Source organism: Mytilus californianus, unplaced genomic scaffold (assembly GCF_021869535.1).
Source record: "Mytilus californianus isolate M0D057914Y unplaced genomic scaffold, xbMytCali1.0.p SCAF_3, whole genome shotgun sequence".
Taxonomy (NCBI): domain Eukaryota; kingdom Metazoa; phylum Mollusca; class Bivalvia; order Mytilida; family Mytilidae; genus Mytilus; species Mytilus californianus.
Window position 1 is genome coordinate 130,500,838 of NW_026262679.1, and position 23,877 is coordinate 130,524,714.

At 29.9% G+C, this 23,877-nt stretch overlaps 1 protein-coding gene across 1 annotated transcript in view; it reads left to right on the forward strand.

Moving 5' to 3' along the window:
• Nucleotides 1–23,877, forward strand: part of LOC127736234 (putative leucine-rich repeat-containing protein DDB_G0290503) — an 82,864-nt gene extending 58,987 nt beyond the window's left edge. Inside the window, exons 23-38 of the mRNA XM_052246823.1 lie at nt 5,187–5,321; nt 5,821–6,024; nt 6,558–6,677; nt 8,183–8,333; nt 8,856–9,021; nt 10,691–10,786; nt 11,636–11,759; nt 13,472–13,636; nt 13,944–14,147; nt 14,716–14,895; nt 15,252–15,346; nt 16,039–16,150; nt 16,777–16,892; nt 17,326–17,415; nt 17,849–18,115; nt 18,503–23,877. Of these exons, the coding sequence (XP_052102783.1) occupies nt 5,187–5,321; nt 5,821–6,024; nt 6,558–6,677; nt 8,183–8,333; nt 8,856–9,021; nt 10,691–10,786; nt 11,636–11,759; nt 13,472–13,636; nt 13,944–14,147; nt 14,716–14,895; nt 15,252–15,346; nt 16,039–16,150; nt 16,777–16,892; nt 17,326–17,415; nt 17,849–18,115; nt 18,503–18,752 (2,475 nt within the window). The 3' untranslated portion in view covers nt 18,753–23,877. The remainder of the gene's footprint in view (nt 1–5,186; nt 5,322–5,820; nt 6,025–6,557; nt 6,678–8,182; nt 8,334–8,855; nt 9,022–10,690; nt 10,787–11,635; nt 11,760–13,471; nt 13,637–13,943; nt 14,148–14,715; nt 14,896–15,251; nt 15,347–16,038; nt 16,151–16,776; nt 16,893–17,325; nt 17,416–17,848; nt 18,116–18,502) is intronic.

Consider the following 23,877-nt stretch of genomic DNA (forward strand, 5'->3'; position numbering starts at 1 on the left):
CTCTAACTATTGATCTATATCGTATTGGATATACAGGTTAACCTCTAACTATTGATCTATATCGTATTGGATATACAGGTTAACCTCTAACTATTGATCTTTATCGTATTGGATATACAGGTTAACCTCTAACTTTGATCCATATTTTATTGGATATACAGGTTAACCTCTAGCTATTGATCTATATCTTATTGGATATACAGGTTAACCTCTAACTATTGATCTATATCTTATTGGATATACAGGTTAACCTCTAACTATTGATCTATATCTTGTTGGATATACAGGTTAACCTCTAACTATTGATCTATATCTTATCGGATATACAGGTTAACCTCTAACTTTGATCTATATCTTATTGGATATACAGGTTAACCTCTAGCTATTGATCTATATCTTATTGGATATACAGGTTAACCTCTAACTGTTGATCTATATCTTATTACAGGTTAACCTCTAACTATTGATCTATATCTTATTGGATATACAGGTTAACCTCTTACTATTGATCTATATCTTATTACAGGTTAATCTCTAACTACTGATCTATATCTTATTACAGGTTAACCTCTAACTATTGATCTATATCTTATTGGATATACAGGTTAACCTCTAACTATTGATCTATATCTTATTGGATATACAGGTTAACCTCTAACTGTTGATCTATATCTTATTGGATATACAGGTTAACCTCTAACTATTGATCTATATCTTATTGGATATACAGGTTAACCTCTAACTATTGATCTATATCTTATTACAGGTTAACCTCTAACTATTGATCTATATCTTATTGGATATACAGGTTAACCTCTAACTATTGATCTTTATCTTATTACAGGTTAATCTCTAACTACTGATCTATATCTTATTACAGGTTAACCTCTAACTATTGATCTATATCTTATTGGATATACAGGTTAACCTCTAACTATTGATCTATATCTTATTGGATATACAGGTTAACCTCTAACTGTTGATCTATATCTTATTGGATATACAGGTTAACCTCTAACTATTGATCTATATCTTATTACAGGTTAACCTCTAACTTTTGATCTATATCTTATTGGATATACAGGTTAACCTCTAACTATTGATCTATATCTTATTACAGGTTAACCTCTAACTATTGATCTATATCTTATTGGATATACAGGTTAACCTCTAACTATTGATCTATATCTTGTTGGATATACAGGTTAACCTCTAACTATTGATCTATATCTTATTACAGGTTAACCTCTAACTATTGATCTATATCTTATTGGATATACAGGTTAACCTCTAACTATTGATCTATATCTTATTGGATATACAGGTTAACCTCTAACTATTGATCTATATCGTATTGGATATACAGGTTAACCTCTAACTTTGATCTATATCTTATTGGATATACAGGTTAACCTCTAGCTATTGATCTATATCTTAATGGATATACAGGTTAACCTCTAACTATTGATCTATATCTTATTGGATATACTGGTTAACCTCTAACTTTGATCTATATCTTATTGGATATACAGGTTAACCTCTAACTATTGATCTATATCTTATTACAGGTTAACCTCTAACTATTGATCTATATCTTATTGGATATACAGATTAACCTCTAACTATTGATCTATATCGTATTGGATATACAGGTTAACCTCTAACTATTGATCTATATCGTATTGGATATACAGGTTAACCTCTAACTATTGATCTATATCGTATTGGATATACAGGTTAACCTCTAACTATTGATCTTTATCGTATTGGATATACAGGTTAACCTCTAACTTTGATCCATATTTTATTGGATATACAGGTTAACCTCTAGCTATTGATCTATATCTTATTGGATATACAGGTTAACCTCTAACTATTGATCTATATCTTATTGGATATACAGGTTAACCTCTAACTATTGATCTATATCTTGTTGGATATACAGGTTAACCTCTAACTATTGATCTATATCTTATCGGATATACAGGTTAACCTCTAACTTTGATCTATATCTTATTGGATATACAGGTTAACCTCTAGCTATTGATCTATATCTTATTGGATATACAGGTTAACCTCTAACTGTTGATCTATATCTTATTACAGGTTAACCTCTAACTATTGATCTATATCTTATTGGATATACAGGTTAACCTCTAACTATTGATCTATATCTTATTACAGGTTAATCTCTAACTACTGATCTATATCTTATTACAGGTTAACCTCTAACTATTGATCTATATCTTATTGGATATACAGGTTAACCTCTAACTATTGATCTATATCTTATTGGATATACAGGTTAACCTCTAACTGTTGATCTATATCTTATTGGATATACAGGTTAACCTCTAACTATTGATATATATCTTATTACAGGTTAACCTCTAACTATTGATCTATATCTTATTGGACATACAGGTTAACCTCTAACTATTGATCTATATCTTATTACAGGTTAACCTCTAACTATTGATCTATATCGTATTGGATATACAGGTTAACCTCTAACTTTGATCTATATCTTATTGGATATACAGGTTAACCTCTAACTATTGATCTATATCTTATTGGATATACAGGTTAACCTCTAACTATTGATATATATCTTATTACAGGTTAACCTCTAACTATTGATCTATATCTAATTGGATATACAGGTTAACCTCTAACTATTGATCTATATCTTATTACAGGTTAACCTCTAACTATTGATCTATATCGTATTGGATATACAGGTTAACCTCTAACTATTGATCTATATCTTGTTGGATATACAGGTTAACCTCTAACTTTGATCTATATCTTATTGGATATACAGGTTAACCTCTAACTATTGATCTATATCTTATTGGATATACAGGTTAACCTCTAACTATTGATCTATATCTTATTGGATATACAGGTTAACCTCTAACTATTGATCTATATCTTATTGGATATACAGGCTGACCTCTAACTATTGATCTATATCTTATTACAGGTTAACCTCTAACTATTGATCTATATCTTATTGGATATACAGGTTAACCTCTAACTATTGATCTATATCTTATTGGATATACAGGTTAACCTCTAACTATTGATCTATATCGTATTGGATATACAGGTTAACCTCTAACTTTGATCTATATCTTATTGGATATACAGGTTAACCTCTAGCTATTGATCTATATCTTATTGGATATACAGGTTAACCTCTAACTATTGATCTATATCTTATTGGATATACTGGTTAACCTCTAACTTTGATCTATATCTTATTGGATATACAGGTTAACCTCTAACTATTGATCTATATCTTATTACAGGTTAACCTCTAACTATTGATCTATATCTTATTGGATATACAGGTTAACCTCTAACTATTGATCTATATCATATTGGATATACAGGTTAACCTCTAACTATTGATCTATATCGTATTGGATATACAGGTTAACCTCTAACTATTGATCTATATCGTATTGGATATACAGGTTAACCTCTAACTATTGATCTTTATCGTATTGGATATACAGGTTAACCTCTAACTTTGATCCATATTTTATTGGATATACAGGTTAACCTCTAGCTATTGATCTATATCTTATTGGATATACAGGTTAACCTCTAACTATTGATCTATATCTTATTGGATATACAGGTTAACCTCTAACTATTGATCTATATCTTGTTGGATATACAGGTTAACCTCTAACTATTGATCTATATCTTATCGGATATACAGGTTAACCTCTAACTTTGATCTATATCTTATTGGATATACAGGTTAACCTCTAGCTATTGATCTATATCTTATTGGATATACAGGTTAACCTCTAACTGTTGATCTATATCTTATTACAGGTTAACCTCTAACTATTGATCTATATCTTATTGGATATACAGGTTAACCTCTTACTATTGATCTATATCTTATTACAGGTTAATCTCTAACTACTGATCTATATCTTATTACAGGTTAACCTCTAACTATTGATCTATATCTTATTGGATATACAGGTTAACCTCTAACTATTGATCTATATCTTATTGGATATACAGGTTAACCTCTAACTGTTGATCTATATCTTATTGGATATACAGGTTAACCTCTAACTATTGATCTATATCTTATTGGATATACAGGTTAACCTCTAACTATTGATCTATATCTTATTACAGGTTAACCTCTAACTATTGATCTATATCTTATTGGATATACAGGTTAACCTCTAACTATTGATCTTTATCTTATTACAGGTTAATCTCTAACTACTGATCTATATCTTATTACAGGTTAACCTCTAACTATTGATCTATATCTTATTGGATATACAGGTTAACCTCTAACTATTGATCTATATCTTATTGGATATACAGGTTAACCTCTAACTGTTGATCTATATCTTATTGGATATACAGGTTAACCTCTAACTATTGATCTATATCTTATTACAGGTTAACCTCTAACTTTTGATCTATATCTTATTGGATATACAGGTTAACCTCTAACTATTGATCTATATCTTATTACAGGTTAACCTCTAACTATTGATCTATATCTTATTGGATATACAGGTTAACCTCTAACTATTGATCTATATCTTGTTGGATATACAGGTTAACCTCTAACTATTGATCTATATCTTATTGGATATACAGGTTAACCTCTAACTATTGATCTATATCTTATTGGATATACAGGTTAACCTCTAACTATTGATCTATATCTTGTTGGATATACAGGTTAACCTCTAACTATTGATCTATATCTTATTGGATATACAGGTTAACCTCTAACTATTGATCTATATCTTATTGAATATACAGGTTAACCTCTAACTGTTGATCTATATCTTATTGGATATACAGGTTAACCTTTAACTGTTGATCTATATCTTATTGGATATACAGGTTAACCTCTAACTATTGATCTATATCTTATTGGATATACAGGTTAACCTCTAACTATTGATCTATATCTTATTGGATATACTGGTTAATTATTGATGGTTCAATTTAAGTAATGGTCTGTTTTGTCATATTTGCCTAAGCAACTTCAAAGAACAAAATCATATCTGGTATACAGCTCTACTTGTACCAATGTTGACCTTCAAAAATGGGTGTGGCATCATCTAAAGAGAAGTGAAAGATATAACATGATATATTGGACATGTTTTATCATTGAAATGTTTCAGATGAAAGAAGGAGTTGAATCAAGGCAGTTGAATGAGTTTCTGTCAGGTGAAAGAGTTCAGCAACAGAAAGAGTTGACACAATTGGAACAGAATTTAGAAAGAACAGCACAGTTACAAGTAGTCAAGCAAACAGAGGTAATTAATGGCTGGATATTACAGTAGATGTAGAAATGGAATCGAAGAAGGAATAAATGTTGTGTGAATCTGTGTTAAATTATAAAAAGCAGATGGAAATATTAAAAAATCAACTTTTTTAAACTGAAAAATTCTAAAACCTGGGCTGTCAATAAGTCCAAGGCAAGTTCTGTTGATTAAAACCTACATGGATTGACTTTTTGAAATCTTATCAATTGGTTTGTGTCAAATCCTTATTTGTAAAGTGACAATGTGAGTGAAACTTGCCTCTGCTAATATTGTTATAACTCATTGCCAATATTTATTTCATAGGAATGTTTTCCTAGTTGTAAAATACAATTGGAATCCCAGTAACTGCTCAGATAAATCATGGTATCTCTCTGCTAGCTATGTTATAGACTTTTATTTTTGTTTATCTTTCCTCAATACAAGAGTTTATATTTTCATCCACTTATACTACATTTAAGATCCTTTCAAATTTCACTTCTTCTAATAATAGATTGAAAAATCTGAGTTTAGTAAAAAAGATGCCACGATTTCTCTGCTGGAGAAGAGTTTAGAGCAGGTGAGAAAGTCTTTACAGGAAAATGAGTATGAGAATGTACAGCTACGATACCAAGTAGAGACTCTGACTAACGACCAGAGGAAATTGTCAACTATCAACTCATCCCTGGAAACTAAACTAGAAATGGAGAAGAAAATGGTAAGATTTAAATGTCCCTTTAAATATGGCATCTTTAGAAACTATAGGAGAAAGTCATACATACTATAAAATTACATTTTATTCTGACCTTTTTTTTGTTTAAATACATGAATTGTAAATTGAGATAGAGAAACACCTTTTTTTTCTCTTTTTATAATTAGAATTTCAAATATGAAGATTAACAATGTACAGTACTTAGTCATACAAGAATTAACTCTGTTTTGGCTTGAAACTGATCACCTGATAGTTTCATACTTATGCATTTTAATTTCCTGCCATAGGATTCTTACATTTTGACAAAGAAAATAAGTATGTGCCCATGCAGCAGTAACCACAACAAATTTCTTACAGACTGAAAAAATTTTCTCACCCCTAAAATAAAGGAAAACAAAGTTCATGCAGTATAAAACCTGGTAAATGTTTTTTTAAAGACCTCTTGATAGTGTCTTTATGTGCAGCGATGATTATGACCTGCAAATTGATAGACATAATTCAAATTGTGGAAAGTGTATTGTGTAACGTAATATTTTCAGTATGAGGAGAGACACCAGGAAGTGACATCATCGAACCACAAATTAGATCTGCTCCAGCGGGAGCATGACCATGTGTTAAATAATCTCAATACAGAGAAACAGCTGAAGGAAAAGTTAAACGTAATGGCTTTTATATAGATGTGCACTACTGCATTAAGATATGTAGAAAATGTTGTTTGTTGCAGTAATAGATGTTTTTATTGCACTAATGTTAAAATGATTCACTAATGTTTCATGTTGGTTGTCACTAATTATTGTGTTTGTTTTAATGTTGGTGTGAGTTAGTTTGATACATGTAGTTGCACTGTAGTATTAGCACATATATAACATGCACTTGTGTAATTTATAGTTAGTCTTACTAATGTTGTAGTTGTTGTAGAATAGGTACTGTATTGTGGAAAATAACATTTTGTGAAATGTTAATAACTAAATTGATTCAAACTCTCAAATATGATTTATAACATACTAAAACATACATAATTATAACAAAAGGGGAAAAAAAAATAGACGTTGCGTGAAATGGTAAAAGGTATAACAAAATTTTGAGACAGGATGGCATCTTATTAACCACTGACATATCGTCAAAGATTACCAATAGGAGTGTGACCCCCAATAATTTAAATAGGAGTATGACCCCCAATAATTTAAATAGGAGTATGACCCCCAAAAATTTAAATAGATTAATATGAGATAACTGGATTGATATGAATAGCATTTGCAATAGGGTACGATTTTTCTGTTTGATTTCAAATCATAGATAGAAACATAATGTAAATCATTGTTTTATCTGTTTTAAATTAGAAGCAACAAATACTTTTCATGTAAGAATGGTTCTTTACTTAATACTGAAACAAAAGTTTGGTCTGTATATTTAGTGACATGTGCTTCCAATATATCATTTTGCTGCTTAAAGAATATCTTTTTTATTATATGATTATATTAGGTACCTACATATCTTTGGCAAAATGATAGATTTATTTGACTACTTTGATGACAGTTACTATCCATTCCATGCAACATCGTTTGTAATGTTCATTTTGATTGGATAATGTCACCAATTTTCATGGCATCAATTCACAATTAATGCTATGAAAAGGTACTCGCAAGCGCAGAATACGTATGACAGATTTTTAATGCATGATTTGACTTTGTTTTCTGTCAGTTTCATTAGAATGGAGATAACAATATTGTATTTTAAGCTCCGATGGCATCAATTGGCTAACGTGTCACCAGTAAACTTAATTTGCGACCATCAAATCACCAATTGATGCCGTCGGAGTTTAAAATACAATACAGTTATCTCCTAATTATGTACTAAGTAATAGTCAACAGATTTAGTTATTCATATTTTTAAATGATTTGCTCTAGTTGTGTTGAAACTTGTTATTTCAAGTTTATAGTTCAGATTTTTTCTTTTTGAAGAGCAATTTGAAATGCAAAAAAGACCAATTTCAAAATTAGATTAGTGAATTTTTTTTTTTTTTAGTTAATTTTGCTTTAAAGTCCATTTTCCCTGAATACCAAAAGGATGTTTTAATTTATATAAACAAATATGGATATTTGTGTAATAATATTTGTGATCTGTTATTGCTAAATAAGGATGATAATGATTTATATCTTTACAGAATGACAGTCAGATCTACTCATCAGAGAACAAGAATTTAAGACAGGAATTACGAGATATACAGTCAGAATTAGATGACTGTCAGAAACAACTGAATTCCAGTCAAGATGCACTGAAGGATGCCAAACAAGACAAAGGAGTCATGTATCATGGTATGATGGATTACAGTCAGTCTGCATGCATTTATTTTTGCGATTTTTAAATAATAGACAAAAAGAGAGATAAACTATTGTGATTTTAGGAAATACTGCATTCAAGTTATGCCATGAAAATTTTAAAATGCAAGTTTTAATTTTTGCGGAACCTATTCAGTTTCAATTTAAGCAATGATAAAACCATCACAAACATTTCTGATTTTACAGTAAATCATCTATTTTTATTCATATTCTGTTGCTCTGAATATTTTCTAGTTAGATCATACTAGAGACACATATACATCAGATTTTATTGTTTGATGTATCTGGACAAAAAAGTAGGAATGATTCCAAGTAATTGTTTTTCTACATATGTCTTCTTTACATGTATGTTCTTAAATGGTTTCTTAAAAGATGTATTCTTAGTTTCATTTTGAGGTAAAGACATTCATTTTAGGTTCAGGTGTTTGATTGCTTAGAATTGGAAACAAAAAAAAGAGTGAAAATAAATTCAATATGGCTGCATTTTCATTATTTCAGAATATGAGAACATGATAAAAAGAATGAGCGAAAAAGATCAGAAGATTATAGAACTACAGACAAAGTTAGATATTACAGTGGCTGACATGGAGAAAGAGCTTCATCTACAGAAACATACACATGAGTTAGAGAAAACATCAACAGAGAGGGAATTAGATATCACTAAGTAAGAATAAGGATTGGATTAAGTGGCTTTCATATTTGCCTGTGTATTAGTTATTGTATTATTTAGGATAATTTCCAAGCAACTAGTTGTAATCCAAGTGCAATCACTGGTTGAGAAACATAGAAAGCACATAACCAAAAGTCAGCATGTAATAATATATCGTAAAGCTTTAAAATATGACATCTTCAGTGAAACAAATATGTTTTAGACAGTTTTCTAGCTTTTCTATATGATAGGAATGTTATTTCATGAATAGTGGTGAGTATTAATTATTGCAAGCTTATGCAATATAAGCCTACTCTGGACAATATTTACAAATATTCATACAATAACCCTATATTTCTATTTTTCTCATAATTAATTTCATGTTCAGTAATAACAGGAAAACGTTTTTATTGGAAAATTTTACTACAGTAGACTCTGGCAAATCGGATACCAAAAATGTCAGCTAAAAATATCCCATTATCCAATATATTCAATTAGACAATAAATGTATATTCATTGAATATTCTGCAATGAGTTGACCTAATCCTGAGATGTTACTAGCCCTGGCCATTGCTATATATATATAAAAGGGTTGGATTGATTTTTATAAGATACCTCACCACGATGTTTGTGTAACATAAAATATCAGCTGGTTATGTAATGCTCATATTTGTTTTCAGTTTTTAAATCCTATATTTATTAAAACAAATCAAATGTCCTGAAATATTTATGTGAATAGACATCTACCATCCATAGTTTGTGTCTTTATTTGTTTTATAAATGAAGTAATATCCATATTTACTTTTGTATGTGGTGAAATCACAGGTAAGCTAATTTGGCTTAAAAATAGATTACAGCATATGCTGTCTCTAAACCGAAATCGTATTTGTTATATATTTTATTTCTTTAAATAATCAAATTTATTTGAATATCAATGAAGATAATCATGATTGTTAAAATACTATTGCGTCAAGTTTAAGTTTTCTGAAGACGTTTACTGTTAAGGTCATGGTTCTCGAGGCTTTTTCATATTTTGTAAACAAAAGAAAATGGCGTCCATGACATATGGTCATGCACATGTTACAAAATTATATCCGACAAAAGTCAGATTTCTCTTGTCAAAAGGGATTTATATGTATATTGCAATAAATTACTCAAAAGGAGGTACATTCATATTTCTGATTCTGTGAGCACTTACAGTTTTATCAAAATTATCCCAACGTACTGCTCTTGTATATTTTATAAATAAATTCAAACCATTTGAATTTTAAGGGCATCTTATTCACATTACAAAGGAAGACAATGAATAAAGACAACAATTTATTAAGAAATAGTTCCTTTTATTAAGTAAAAACAATTTTTTTGTCTGCAAGATTGTAATTGCATAACTTCTGGGTCCATTTCCTGTCAGAAAAATATTGAAAATATCCGATTGTGCATGGTTTTGAACAAAATGACCTGAATATTCTTATCCTATTTGCCGATATATTCTTATATCTGATATTCGATTACACGATAAAATTTACATTAAACATATAGGGAAGGGTTTGGTGTTTTGAAATAATATTACAATAGCCGATATCCGATAAGGTGGAGTCTACTGTACTTTAACCAATTTCATTTTGGCAGATTTTTTCCTTAAGATTTGCTTATACAATACAATTTAATGTTTCCTCTCCTACAGAGAACAAGTTACAACTTTGAGTTCTGAAATGAAGAACAAAGATTCAGAGTTATCTACCTTTGGAAGATCTCTGCAAGAATTAGAAGAAGCCACCAGGTAGGTTCATCATGTAGATCAGTCTTATCTGTTTTGTTTAAATGTAAATAGGCTTTAGCTATGACTCAATACTTTTTCAAATTATCACTGTTTAGCATTTGACACAAAGTCAGCTGAAAGTGTAATGTAATACAGGTATAGATTATGAACTTTCTGCATGTAGATATGAAATATTGCTCTTAAACCATGAGGAATTTTAAAGCTGGGAATTTTGATTTGAAGTCTGAGACAATTTGGAAACCACTTGGTAATGTTTATGTTATAGAATAGTGTGAGTTACTGATTTATTGTTATAGCTTCTAAATTTGGACTGTTACGTGAATACTGTAAATTCAGAAACCAGTGTGTGCTTTTATTGCACGGGGGGTCTCAACATGGGATTTTGGGTACAGTTGTGCGGCTGGAATTTAAAAAACACCCCCCATTCATATATTGAATAATTGTGAAATCCCTACCTATACATATATTTCACAGCAAAATCATAACCCATTCATATATTTATCAGCTCAAATAGTACCTTTATGCATATACAATTACTACCTATTGATATATTTCCTTGGTAAAATTGCACCCCATTGATATATTTGACGTATCAAAAAAGGGACCCATTCCAGCGGCACATATGTATATACCTTCATATAAGAAGAGACCCCCCCCTGTGTTTTATTGATGCCAAAAAAAAAAGGAGAAATTAATTATTGCAATTTCAGTAAATGCTGCATATAAATAATGCTGTAAATATTCAAAATGCCGGTTTAAATATTTGCAAAGCCTATTCCGTGGCAATTATAGCAATAATAAAAACAATGCAAACATTTACAGTGTATATAATGATACTTTTTTATGAAGAAAAAAGAAAGAGGTTGAAATTGAACATGAGAAATCACAAATGGCAGTTCATGATATGAAGATATTACTGGACAGTCATAAAAAGGAGATACAACAACTACAGGAATCATTATCTAGACATCAGGTATATGTACAATTTTTATTGATTGACAAATACCTTTATTTCTTGTGTCTGAAAAATATACAAAATGTGGTCAAGTCTATCCAATATGTTTTATGACATGTAACGGATGAAATTAGCTGTTACACTCATTACACATGTCTTCTTCCCAGGGGTTCAAATTAGCGGTGGTCCGAGGTCCGCTACCTTCCACTATTGCAATCAGACTTTCGTTTTGGTTACTAGCTACGCCCGACGGACCTTCGATTTGAAAGAAAATAAAAATTAACTTTGCCGACCTTTTTACCAAAATTTCCAAATAAACGATCTCAAAATTTATTTTCATCTTTATTATTCATGACAGCGATGTTCATTTTGTTCAACCGCTAGCTTTATACCGAAAATCGTTGACAAGTAATGTGTAAATCCGATTAAATTCGTATCCGACTGACAAAAACAACATTGAAAAACAATGGATGCCATCAACAGGAAATGAAGACAATTACAATACCGGATAAGATTTCGGGGACGGATAAGGGTAATTCCTATTTGCCGATCAAATACAATAAAAAAAATTAATTCCAGGCAGGTGACAAAATACATCTATGATTACGAAATATAAACACTAGAATTGAATACCAAAAGATATATGGAAAAGAAAGAAAAGGCAGAAAATTTTGTATTCAGAAACTCAAAATTACTTTTAGTTGACAAATTTTCATGTCAAAATCCAATACAATGTGACAGTAATTTTCTTTATCATAAATAAATGTTGATATTACAATAACATGTAGATGTTTTTGAAGTGTAAACATATTACTACAATTCCAAGGGGTGATTTCTTCTCAATTTTGAAGGGCCAGTAAATAGATGGAAGTTTCTTACTTTATTTTCACAAATATAGTGCAACTAGATATGATACAATGTAAACAAAGTAACACAAGCTCTAGTGAGCTTTTGCAATCGAGCTGAAGAAGTGTGAGCCTTGAGATAATGAGATGATTAGTAATTAGTGATTAATTACCATTCGTTGAGACAACCCACCCACCCACAGTGACACCCTCCCCAATACAAAAAAAAAAAGATTATTCGAATTCATAATATACAAGACAACTACATTAATTATTGAACATGTTATACAACAGTGACACTGACAATGAAACACCAAAAGCACATTAATTTTGTATCTTACTGAGTTATGAAATATTTTAAGTAAAAGTAGGACCTGGAATTTAGGTTGTGGACCTTTCAGTTTGGAGTGTCAAAGGTCCTGGACCTTCCAGTACCAAATGTTAATTTGAACCCCTGCTTCCTGTTTATAACTGTTAATTTTGAGTACTTTTATAAAAGGAGTAAGACAAGAAAGGTCTAAATTTAACCCTCAAAATAACACTAAGATTATATCGAAATACTATTTTCTTCAGAATAACATCGACCACACGCTTTGACCAAAATAAATTTGTTATAAAAAGATGTATATGGGGAAGTTTATAATACATCTGAAAAAAAAACTAATGACAAAATTTTCCACTGAATGATAATGGAAATGATTTCTTACATTAATTACTTGTTTTGGGAGGATCACATACTTTATTTTAATAAATTATGTTGTTATCTTATATAACCATATCTACGTAGGTTCCAAAATAGCAGAACTGTTTAAATTTAGGTTTATATGGTATTTCAATGTTATTATCAAAGTACAATGTTTCCAATATTGATGCCTCTTATTTCAGGAAAATGTGTCCAGAACACAACTAGAGAAGGCTGGTGTAGAAGATAAGCTATACAGACTGGAGGAATCATCTACTGTACAGATACAGGAACTCAAGAAAACTATTGCTGACATGAAAAGTGCTAATGAGGGGGAAAAATTCTACCTGAAAGATAATCTCTCACAGGTAATCTGCATAACACATGTTAAAGGCTTAAGTAATTCAAATATATATATAAATAAGAGGGAATGAATTAGGAATAAAATTAAATTGAAATATTCTCATGATAGTATTTTGTAATACAGGATTTTTACTATATTACTATAGATATAAGATAGAAAGCTTACAGGAATTAAGTTTTGAGTCCTGCATAGTGAAATTTGAAAAATAAGAAAAAGAAAACAACATACGAATATATACCTAAAGTAAGTATGAATTATTCACATGTAATAGGAATTATAAATAACAAAATAATTATAAAATGTTTTTGCAGACTCAGTCACAGATCCAGTCTTTACAATCAAGTCTTTCCTCAGCTGTCACCTCCAGGGATAAACTTCAGATAGAATGCAGACTTCTTCAGAGGACGGTGGAGGAAACAAGAGAGCAACTTCATGATACGTCTACTTCACGGAAAGTGGCTGAACAGAGAGCTGATACCCTCGAAGGTCAACTACATGACAGCAGAAAAGACAGGGTAATTATTTTTGCCAAATATTGAAATATCAACTGAATTTGAGCTTTAAATGATAAAAATGTGGAGTGTGTAAAAATGAATATAAAGTAAGGGTAATTATATAATATAATGCTGGGATAGGCTCTTTTTCAATACTCTTACCTAATAAAATATAAAATTTTCTAATTTCTATGCAATTTTTCTTCTTGTTGAATACAACCGCCCTTTAAGCATTTATTTAATGCAATTTTCTACCAACCACTCTTAATTTCTGAGTGAAATAGGTCTATTGATTCACATTTAGAATAGAAATATTATTTCACTATTGCAGTGTAATGAAATTTCTTACTTGAATGTCATTAATATCATAATTTCAAAGCAATAATTCTTCATTAAATTAAACATAATATCCTTTCAAATTTAATCTTTATTTTCTGACAGTTAATTAACTGAAAAATTAATTTGGAGTTTAAGCAAGTTTTATTTGTCTGAACAGTATTATTTGTTCTAAAATGTGCTATGTCCATTTATAAAAAGATGTGTTGATTTGTCAGTTATATATATTCCCATCAACTTCTTTTTATTTCAGTTCCTCACAGAAGAAAAACTAAATCAGTCACTGTCAACAATCAGTAAACTTGAGAGGGAACAAAAGTCAGATAGAGAAAAGTTAAAGGCTGCCATAGAAGCTAGTCAGGAATATGAAGCAACAGCCTATGGTCAGCAATCTAATGCCAGAGCTAAGCAAGAAAAGGTGGATGTACTACAGGTATGCAGTAAGGTCCTCTGCTCATCATAGAGGGCATGACTACTCTATTTTGGCATTGAAAATGACTATATGATATATTGCACCGAATGAGGTATTGGAAGATTCATTATTATTCATACTGTACACATTTGCATGGGTATACATAATAAAGGTTAAACACAAATTTAGATGTTCAATGAAGCATAAAATTTGTATAGGCTTCTAAGCAGACTTTGACAAATCCATGAAATCAAAAGTTCATGGAAATGCAAAAACTTTCCAGAAATAGCCTAAGACTATTTAAAAATAGGTTTTCTGATTCAGAGTACATATTTATGATGTTATTATGAGATTAACTTTTCTCTCTCAATTTTCAGAATGAGGTTGGAAAGTTAAAACAGATACTTGAAAGTCAGAAGGTTCAGATGAATTCTAAACTTAAAAAATCTGCCAAAGATTTGTCACAACAAATGTAAGTATAGATATTTTGTGTATCAGCATATGTAAGAATTACGTGCTGTATTTGACTGTAAGGATTATACAAGTAATATCTATTTCCATCAGGCTGTACCAGATTGTTTGTTTTAGGAGCAATGATTTGACAGTTTTGTGCCTTCCCCATAGTGGAGGGGGCATTAAGATTTACCCTCGTCCGTCTGGCCGTACCTCCTGAAATTGGTTTTTCATGCTCTTACTTTAGTTTGCGGTTACCAAATGTTATGAAACTTATACACAAAGCTTATTACCACAAAACACAGATCAAGTTCTAATTTGGGTGGTGTCACTTTTACAGTTCTCTAGTTATGTCCCTTTATAGCATTTTATGCAAGCGGGATGTGTCCATGGGACACATTCTCCATTCATTTGGTTATTGGGTATCTATAAATCACCTTTTATTTGCTGTTGCTCTTACGGGGGCTACATTCTTAACCTATGGGGTATGTATCCTTTAAACAGCAACCTTTTCTTTAAATATATTTAAACATTGAAATTGATAATAATTGATAGTCCACAGTTTTACACAACTATCATGGTTCCAATTGACTTTTTGTACCTTGATTGTTCTATATTGTACAAGAGAAAACATAATGTTTCTTCCTTTATCATTTTACATGTGTTACTTTGTGTTGGTTTAATGTATCCTATGTATATTAACATTTTTAGGGAGCTGATAGAATCAGACAGGAACAAGCTGTCACAACAGAATACACAACTTTTTAATGACTTGGAGAAATCTCGTGAGACAGTTCAAATCAAGAACAAGGAAAATCTTAAGGTTTGGATGTTAACTTTTTTATAATTATTTTCATAAGTTTTGGTAGAGCAAAAATATAGTGAATATAGATTGCCACGAAAATACAAAATTTGGGCTTCTTTTATTATGAAAACATCAACAAAACTGAATAATGGTTACAATTAATCAACACAAAGTCAGCTAAAAGGCTAAACATGAGAAAAAGTATTCACAACAGCAATTTTTTTTACAGTATACTTCGAAGTATACATAATTGATCATATATAAAAAAAAAAAACAGCCATTAATTGCTGATGTTCATCTTGAAGTGACATTCCAAAATTTCTTTTCAGCTTAATACTTATGTTTTATTGATTGTTATACCAGCCTAATCATTACTGTAGTTCCAATGATTTAAGCCTAATCATTACTGTAGTTCCAATGATCTAAGCCTAATCATTACTGTAGTTCCAATGATCTAAGCCTAATCATTACTGTAGTTCCAATGATCTAAGCCTAATCATTACTGTAGTTCCAATGATATAAGCCTAATCATTACTGTAGTTGCCTAATCATTACTGTAGTTCCAATGATTTAAGCCTAATCATTACTGTAGTTCCAATGATCTAAGCCTAATCATTACTGTAGTGGTTATTATTTATTTCCAGTTACAAGAAGATATGTTACAGCTACAAGAACAAGTCAAGGAATTATCATTTAAATTAAAACATTCAGACGAAGCAAGGAAAACGGAAGAAGAACTCCAGGTGAAATTACAGAAGAAGTAAGTCTTGTTTATTTCCTCATAATGACTTTCATCCATTGTTTAATATGTTATTGTTTTCATGTAATGTTCAAGTGCAATCAGTTTTTTTTTCTGTTAAGTACTTTATTCACAGTACATGTACTTACTGTGTTTATTCCAGAAGGTTTGCCCCTTCACAATACCAAGGAGCCAAAATGTGCAGTGGAATTATAGTATCCTTACCATACAATTCAAGGAATTGACTTCTGTTTTGACAAAAGGTAGATCTGATCATGATCACCTATTTATAACTAACACTAGTTTTAAAAAAAGTTAATATTTGGCCTTTGAGCTTCCTAATTCAAGTAAATCCAGAAAAGAGCTTTTTAAAAGAAGCATACTTTATTGTCATTTAAATGACAATGAATTTTAAATTGTTTTAATGTCATATATTTTCTGTCTTATTATTTAGATTAGACGAGCAGGAAGATGAACTAAAACGAGTGAGGAACTTCCTGACTAAGAAAGCAGAGGAGTCCGGAGAGGCAGAGAAGTCTGCATGGTAATATTTATAATATAACTCATTTTACCTGTTGAACCTCCTTAAATATCGTCATGACTCCTGTACTACATAAAGATTAGATGAGCAATAAAGAGAAAATGCCAAATTATTTTTTAATATTTAAGCTATCAAAGGAAATATTTATTTATGTTCTTCTTTGAAAACTGACAACTTTTAAAGAATTTTACTTGAATGTAAATTTCACATTTCAGGCATGATATGAACGAGATGATACATGACATGAGTTACATTTCAGGCATGACATGAACGAGATGATACATGACGAGTTACATTTCAGGCATGACATGAACGAGATGATACATGATGACATGAGTTACATTTCAGGCATGATATAAACAAGATGATACATGACATGAGTTACATTTCAGGCATGATATGAAGGAGATGATACATGATATGAGTTACATTTCAGGCATGATATGAACAAGATGATACATGAGATGAGTCAACAGATGTCAATGCATTTAGAGTCACAAAAGACCAGTGATGGTAAAGATCAGGATGCAAAAGTCGCTCAGCGGTACAAGAAACATATCCATGACCTTAACACTGAGCTACAGACAGAGAGGGCTTTACACAAGATCACAGCCTCCTCATTACAGAGTTTAGAGGAGGACTGTGTCAGGCTCAGACAGCAATGCCAGGCAATGAGGAAACGCAATAATTCAGCTTCAGACAAGTAAATGTCATCAGTTATTTTTTATTAAATCTTTCAAGATCTTTTGTGTATTGAATTTTTGTGAGGATTTTTTTTCACAACAAATTTTGAATTCAGATAGAAGTTAGAAATCAGATATATTTGAGGAAACTTTTGGGATATGTGCATGCTACATGACATTTAGAATTTCTACTTTGTATAAAGAAAGGTCGGTGAGTTACTTTATAAAATTGACTTTTGCAGTTAATGTACTTTCTTGATTGCTCAGGTTTGAAATTTGAGATAACAATAAAATGACTGAAATATACCATATGTTCCTGTTAGTACATTGAATACAATCTGTAATGAAAAATTTGTATGTTGAAATATTTTGTTGAATTTACATCTCTCACTTTCTATTTTTTCTAGACGATACAAATCCAGAATGGAAGCCATCAATGAAATCATTGCCCGATCACAGACACAAGCTCAGGCCATGTTGTCTTCAGGGAATTACCTAGACGAGTCGTTAAAGAGTCTAGCTAGCCCCCGAGCTACCTTTGAGGCTTCACCAGACAACTCTGTATGTAGTGACATGTCTTTCAACAGCACCATTGCAATAAACAGTGAATCATCCCCACCGAATCCTACTATGAAATCAACACCCATGAAATCTTAAATGTGATCACTAAGAATATCATACAAAAATTTCAGCATTATAAATAGTAGTTTTTTCAGTGAAGATCAGGTTTTTCATTTACATTATTTCCAAGAATAACTTTACATATTGTTTTAATACATACTGGAAGGTTTATATAAGAAGGAAGAGCAATTGGAAAAATTAAACCACCCTTTATGTTGTTGTTCATTTCACTGATTACTTTAGAAAAGTATGCATTTAAAGAGAACATGTTTCATTAAGATTATCAATCATTTTAATACAGTACTTATTGGTGCAGATCTGTTTTAGTATGGTACTTTTCAATGTTTTTCATATTTCAGTAATCATGTTGTCTGTAAGTTTAGAAGATATATATTCATCCTACCGTCACAAGGAATCGTGTCTGTTAAATTTGTTTACACAATAGATATTGTCTGTGATCAGTTTATAATTACATGACATTGGTGGTCCATGTCAAAAACAGGAAGCATTTCACCCTAAGTCAAATAGTGTACAATTAAATTTTTGTTCTCTCTCATCTCATGTTAACTAGACAGGTTGAGAGTTACCCACATTTACTTTGTGTGCTAACTTATAACTTCAGACTGTATTTCTTAATAATAATGATTTTTGTGTGTAGCAGAGTGGTAACATAGGGATCATTATTTGTCTTCTGTTGTCTGTTGTCGTCTGTTTTATTATTACATTGTATTCCTACTCTGACTATTGAACAGAAATGAACCAAAGTTGCAATAATCCTCTACAATATAAAGTGAAGTTGTACAACATTTGTGTGATTTTTTCACCGGGTTGAATTGATGGGTTTCTGAACCAAGGTTTTCAAAATGTTTAATTGTTGTACAAACAGATGAATAGCTATCCAAAAGGCTTATTCCACTTAAATATATCAGTTTTTCCAAATCATGAATTGTCCTATAACTTGGGGTGAAGTGCTTCATTTTTTACACTGTGATTTTACAAAGAATGTGATATGATTTATTTATTCACTATTTTTTTTCTATTTTTATCTGCATATTTATTATTTATTTAGCTGTTTAAGCATTTACTCATACTTTTTGTCTTTTCTTTTACTCATTGTTTTAGATATATATACATATACGCACATGCAAATTATTCTCCATTGAGAAAAAGGAAAGGATGATCGAGTGTAATAAATTTTATATTTACATCTGACAATGCTTCTACCAAAAGTTTAAACACAACACTTTAAGTTGAATATAGATGGTCCTGACAATACAATCAGGAATTACCAGAAATAGAGTTTATTTATCTGTGATAGGGAAATAAAATCAATTGTTCTAGTTTGAAAATTTTCTACTTGTTTCATTGTTGAAATCATTCCTTGTGTATCCAGAAATTAATTAATGAAGTCTACTTACAAATGAGTGGTATAACTTGTAATCAGTAGAATAGGTGCCATATATTTATTTGACAATCTATGTACCCTAATCAAAATATAACCCCCGATAATAATATATGTATATCAGTATTTATCGTAATCCAATACCTCAGTAATAATAGACAAATTAGTAAATGAGCCGAGCCACATAAAAATCAGAATTATGCACAGATACAGTTAACATTGTGAATTGATAATACTTTCCTGCAGAAAAATTGTAGTTGGAATAAATCTTTGGCAAAAGGAATTTTAAACACTTACAATCCCTATTCAAAATATATATATACTGAGTAAAAAATTTTAGCTGCATTTTTTTTCATTTTTTGTATTTCAAACATAAAACCTACTTTTAAACATAACAATTACTCAATATTGTAATAAAATAAATAAACTACAAGATGCATTTTTACTAAAATAATTTTTAAACATTTGTTTAAAATGTATTCTTGCAATTTTTTTTAAAATTCAATATAAACTTTTTTTATTCAGTATATATTCATAACTTTTATGTGGTGAATCTAAGTACATGAATTACTGCAAGATATTATTATAATTGTGGTATGATTCAATGCAATGTGATACAGATCTTCTTAATGTTTGATTGATACTGAGATTTACTTTAACATGCAGAATGTTCCTCATGATAATGGAGTCGGGTTAATTTTTATACAACATAATAACTGACATTTTACATAATAAGGATTTCTATGTGGTGGAGCTCAGGTATAAAAGGGTATGATATATGCATGTAGGTAGGGTAGACAGAAATCGTAATGCATAGCTAGTTATTTGGATGGAAAACACATGTTTATTTTTTAAAAAGTTTCTTAAGATACTGCACAATGCAATGCTAGATATTGTTTTAGGCAAAAAATGAAATTTTAATCTAAATTTTGACAAAACAGTATTGTTTGGCTGGTTTTCACAACCAAAAATCTGCATACTAATTTTTTTGTTGCTGGAAATATTTTTTTTGTATTGAATGTCTGTCTTTTACAATAAATGTAACTGATAGTAGTGTGAAATAAGTCTGAATCACCAAGAATAATCTCAATAAAAAGTAGCTGTTTTTTCTGCACTACACACAAATCTGTTGTACTTTTCTCCTTCATTCTCTACCATAATGCAAAATGTATTGCTAGCGCTTTATATTTTAGAGAAGAAACCCACAAAAACAAATTGCTTTGTATCTTGCCATTTTCTTAAGCCTGTCTCATAAAATTGTAGAAACATATTGAATCTTATGGTCATTTGTAATATGTCATTAGGAACTTTCATTTACATCCACAAAAGGCATTATCACATCATAGCTAGATTGAAAAAATATGATGTTTTGCTTTAAATTATATTATTCAGTGCATTTTTTTATTGGTTTCCTAAATTTGACTCGAGCTGCAATAGTAAAAATGACGATGTGTTCATATTTTTTTACAGGTCCTTTTTTAATATGTATTATTTTGAATCAGTAAAAATAGCCAAATGTTACAATAGACTATTTAATAATTTAACTTATTACAAGTGGTCAATTTTGTATTCATTGTAATAGAAGATAGTGAATTAAAAAGTGAAATAAAAATGACATTGTTGATACAACTTGATACAGGTAATTTTACTATGCATTTAACCATCAACTTAATACTTGAACAGTTATTTCTTATTTAAAAGTTATCACTTTTCTATGTAGCTTCTTTTGTATTCAAAACAGAAGTGGCCACATGCAAGAAAAAATGACAGCACATGTTTATTTTGTTCTACTTAAAACTATTTCCAATCACAAAAACTGTATTCTTGTTTTCATACTTTTCATAAACGCAATATTATTTCATAGATTCTACCTTTGTTGTGAAGAAAATAAAACAAAAACTAAACAGAAATCTTTACAAAAAGGTGTTCAGAAAACTACTGTTCAAAGTGATTTTTTTTCTGTCCATACTCATTTCAAGTATATGATTGTTCATTTTGAGATATTCATTTAAATCAGTCCGAATGAATATATATTGTATAACAAACTTGAAGTTTTTGAAATTTTATATAAAATATTAAGATTTCTCTTAATTTTAAGTGTGCAATTTGTAATAATTTAAAAAGAAAAGAGGTAAAAGATTTTTGATAAAGAGTTAACATATTCTTTAAAATTTTTGTCGTGATTTTTTTTATTAGATTCTGTTTCGAATTCCTTACATGTTATTTTCAATCAGGTTAACCATAACCTGAACAGTTTTATAAATAAAGTGAGCTAAAACTGGATAGATAAATAGTCATTTTTACCTTATTCGTTAGATTTTGATGCATGTTTGGCCATAGAGATCCATGGGAAAAGGTTTGCCTAGATTTTTCAATAGATTTACGATAGTTCTAATCAATTCAAGATATAATGGGCTATGATTTATATATTTCTATGCAAAATACTGTGTCAACATTTTCTGTTGATGTACTTTAGCGTAACTTTTCCTTGTTGTCATTTTAGTCTTCTACATGCTACACTAGGCATAACCTTTATAAGATGATGGGTGATAATACTGATATTATTCATACAATACACATAACCACTTTATCATTAGCTTTCCTGGAAAAAAAGAGAATATGCAACAGAAATAAGAATCAAACAATGGTCTTCCGTATATACATCTCACATGCCAAAAGTACTTTTTATTGTAAAGAGTAATCTATTAGTTATTTTAATGTCATACAGGGAGTATGTTGTGTGTTTACTAAAGTTAGAATATGCACAAGGAGGAGACATATTAAGACTATTTTACAATTAGAGGTAAAAAATAAATCAGTATCACTGTACAACTATAGAGAAAAATATGTTTTTATACAGTGAACATATTTTTATACCTAATTTAGCAAAAGTTATAAATAAAAATGGATGTTTCTGTCGTTCAGTTTTTTTTCACAGTTCATAATCCTATACTCTTATCAAATTTTAATTTTGGAACAGTTTCATAATTTTCTTATAAAGAATTCAAGTTGTAATACATGTAGTCAATAATATATTGTTAATGCAGTGATGAAATATGCAAGTTGTTACAGTTTTACACTGTAATGTCTTGTTTGTGATTTTAAATTGTTAAACCACAAAATAAAACAAAAGGTTCTGTTGCTTTTTTGTCTAGAAATTTGAGTGTCAAAATTTAAAATTTATCTGATTTATTTTCAAAACTTTCTGCAACTTAATGATTTTCTAAAATTTGTATTTTTCTGCAATAATTGTTTTTCTTCTGTTTCATATTTGTACTTCATTCAATTGATTATTTTGCACATTTTCCTTTATTTTGACTTTAAGTCAGATTCAGTTTCTACCTAGTCATCATAAACAAACCTGGTATAGGTAGTCATCATTTGCAAAACTGATAATCTTCAATTATTGTATTGAAAGTTATCTCCCTTACTCTGCATTGACTGAAGTGTATTATTTCAATGCAAGACATAATTTGATTTCAGATGTTAAATTGAATCTTTGGCCCAAAATATATATGAAACTACATATTAAATTGGTATTATGTCTCCAACTTTTTATATCTAAAAGTTTAATAATTATAAAAAGGTATTCCACAAATCCAGAGCAGTTGAAATAATTATTTTGACAATTGTTTAGACTATATTTATGGTCTTTATAGAGGTATCCGTCCATAGTTTATGTTATCACTCATTAAATATATTTACACTACTTATGTTAATTATGATATTTTTAATAAAGTATTAACAATGAAATAGTAA